The sequence below is a fragment of the Canis lupus genome, chromosome 18 (assembly GCF_003254725.2).
Source record: "Canis lupus dingo isolate Sandy chromosome 18, ASM325472v2, whole genome shotgun sequence".
Classification (NCBI taxonomy): domain Eukaryota; kingdom Metazoa; phylum Chordata; class Mammalia; order Carnivora; family Canidae; genus Canis; species Canis lupus.
Window position 1 is genome coordinate 38,089,320 of NC_064260.1, and position 3,311 is coordinate 38,092,630.

At 42.5% G+C, this 3,311-nt stretch overlaps 1 protein-coding gene across 1 annotated transcript; it reads left to right on the forward strand.

Annotated features, from left to right (window-relative positions):
* The first annotated feature begins 312 nt into the window (after positions 1-312).
* On the forward strand, positions 313-1,272 carry LOC112663153 (olfactory receptor 10Q1-like). Its single transcript, XM_025451731.3, has one exon. It carries the CDS (start codon positions 313-315, stop codon positions 1,270-1,272), a length of 960 nt encoding a protein of 319 aa, XP_025307516.3.
* The last annotated feature ends 2,039 nt before the right edge of the window (positions 1,273-3,311 follow it).

Here is a 3,311-nt window from a genome sequence, read left to right on the forward strand (position 1 = left end):
CTATTAAACCTTATTTTTCATAATGAATGTCTTAAGAATTATATCTGAAATTTCTGTTCTTTATAATACAATATTTGAAAGAATTATTTAGATACAATAGTGTTTTACTATGTTTTACTCCTCACGACTTTTATATCACAAAATACCCAACACTTACTTTTTATTTTAATTTTTTAACATACTAGATTATTTGAGTAATTGAGCTATTGTTTCTTCACAAAACAAATCTTGTGATCCTTTATTTTACTCAAGCAATAAAGCAACTTGGCAGAGGGAGATTCAGCACTTCCCCACTCTTCCTTTGCAGGACACATGTTCACTAGGAGCCCTGTCCTCAACCAATCCGGCCCCACTGAGTTCTTCTTCCGCGTGTTGACCACCGTCCCAGAATTCCAGGCCCTGCTCTTCCTCCTCTTCCTCCTCCTCTACTTGATGATCCTCTGTGGCAACACAGCCATCATCTGGGTGGTGTGCACGCACAGCTCCCTCCGCACCCCCATGTACTTCTTCCTCTGCAACCTGGCCTTTGTAGAGATCAGCTACACCACGGTGGTGGTGCCTCTGATGCTTTCCAACATTTGGGGAGCCCCGAAGCCCATCCCCCTGGCTGGCTGTGGGGCCCAGATGTTCTTTTTTCTCACTCTTGGTGGTGCTGACTGCTTTCTCTTGGCAATCATGGCCTACGATCGCTACGTGGCCATCTGCCACCCGCTGCACTACACCCTCATCATGACCCAGAAGCTGTGCGCCCAGATGGTGGCGTGCGCGGTGGGCCTGGCCCTGGTCCTCTCCCTGCAGCTCACGTCCTTAATCTTCACCCTGCCCTTCTGCGGGCACCGCCGGGAGATCAACCACTTCCTGTGCGATGTGCCCCCGGTCCTGCGGCTGGCCTGCGCCGACATCCGCGTGCACCAGGCGGTCCTCTACGTGGTGGGCATCCTCGTGCTGACCGTCCCCTTCCTGCTCATCTGTGTGTCCTATGTGTTCATCGCCTCGGCCATCCTGCGCATCCGCTCCTCTGAGGGCCGCCGCCGGGCCTTCTCCACCTGCTCCTCGCACCTCACCGTGGTCCTGCTGCAGTACGGCTTCTGTGCCGTGGTCTACCTGCGGCCCCAGTCCACCTCCTCGGTGGACGAGGACCGCCAGTTTGCCCTGGTCTACACCTTTGTCACCCCCCTCCTCAACCCGCTGATTTACACCCTCAGAAACAAAGATGTCAAAGGTGCTTTGAAAAAGGCCATCAGTAGCAAAGCAGCATCTGAAGCTCTCTGAGGTTTTATTTTTAATTTTTTTTCTTTTTACTAGATACAACTTTATTGTTTTGACAGAATTATATTTCACTTTAATCTTGCATGGCACAAGATATTATTATTGTATTGTAGTACACATGTCAACAGGCACATAAATTGTTTCTATTATTATACATAAAGATTTCATTGACCAGTTTTGTCAATATGGATGCAAATATTAAAGGGCAATATTTTTTAGCTCTCACTTTGGTTATTGGAAAAATTTTAAGGTTGTTTGGAACAATTGGGAATTTAATGCATATTTTATACTTACAGCACAGATGCTGAGTTCACATTGGAAACATCATCTATATTTTATGTTTCATTAAATTCCCAATTGTCTCTGAGGTTTTAGAGGGACTTGAAGGAGGTGCTTGAGCATGTGGCAACAGGGGAACTCTTACATACAAATGCCAGATATACATTTAATTCTCCAAAGTTTGGATTTTCATTAACTCTGTTCCTGACATGTTTGGTTGCTACACCTCATTTTCATTTTTTTTTTTTTTTAAGTTCTCTGAAACCTTAAAACTCTGAAAACTGGACAGGGATACTGTAGGCTATTGTTCAGTTAGCCACAAATTAAAAGTCTACATTTCCTTTGAAGCAACATCATTATCTTTGAAGCCTTTCCTCTTGAGAAACAATGGTCTTCATTGATTCCTTGAAAAATATTCATAAGGAAATTTCACCTAATATGCCTTATTCTTGTGTTTGTCTTTAAAGTATGATAAGTAAATGCCTGGTCATTTTACCCATTTCCTTTATAAGCCTCTTTCACATGTTACAAGGTCCCTGTTGATGGGTCTAATCTATGCTCCTACATTTCAATCCAGGAATGTACAAGTAGATTAGGGAAGGTGGAGCAGAGCCAGTTTGCTCTGAGAATTAACATGTGTTGAGAGTAAACTGCCAGATTTCCAACATAAGACCCTAAATTGTGGGAAAACAAGAGTGGATCATCAAGCGTCACAGTCAAACTCTCTAGTGGTCCTCCTCTGTATTGGTCAGCATGATTTGGAGAAACAGGATCAATAGGATAGAGAGAGGTGTTTTTAAGCAGTTGGCTCATGTGATTGTGGAGTTTGGCAAATCCAAAATGTTCAGCCCAGGCCAGCAGGTTGGAAGTTCCAGCAGGTCTCTTTGTTGCCATCTTGAGTTTGAAGGCAATGGAAGAAGAATCCCTTCCTTTTCTAGGTATCTCAGCCTTTTATCTCAAGACCTAAGTGATTAGATAAGACCCATCCACATTATAGAGGGTAAGCTGCTCTGCACAAAGTCTACTTATTTACATGTTAATCACATCTAAAAAAACACCTTCACAGCAGCATCTTGAGTGGTGTTTGACTAAATGACTGAATACTATGGCCTAGCCAAGTACTACCCCTTGTCAGTTTGGCACTCAGACTCATCTCCTTAAACCATACTTGATCTCATAAAGACAAGAACAAAGCCATACATCTGCTCACCTGATATAATTATCCTGCATATAACCAAATATTGCTAGCACTTTCCCCAGAAAAGAATGCAAAGTCCTTGGGTGATGTTCACCTTTCTCCTTTTTACTCTGTAACTTAAACACTATTATGTAAAGTTAATACATTTTATGTTAAATTGCAACAGGATGAGAGAGGGACAAAATACACACATACATGCACACAAACATATTCATTAAAAATATAGAAAAGTAAATCAACTATTACAGTCCTCATTTCTGCAAATGGTATGTGTTCAAAACTGGTATTTATAAATCCCTTCTTCCAATACCCATTCCATATTCCCTTTTTCCTCAGAAAGTATCACAGCTTGTTATGGTTCTTTGCCTAGTGGAGTGACCAAAATTTTCCTTCCTGAAAGCTCTGGGACTTTAGCAGGACTTTAGCAGTCCTGCTTGAATTGGGTATTATAGTGGTCCATTAATTTTAACCACAGGGCATTGTAGTGCTAAGAAATACCTGAAGGGATCTCCTGTATTAACGGCATACTCTTCATTACCTCCACTGTGGAGCAGCAGTGAATTCC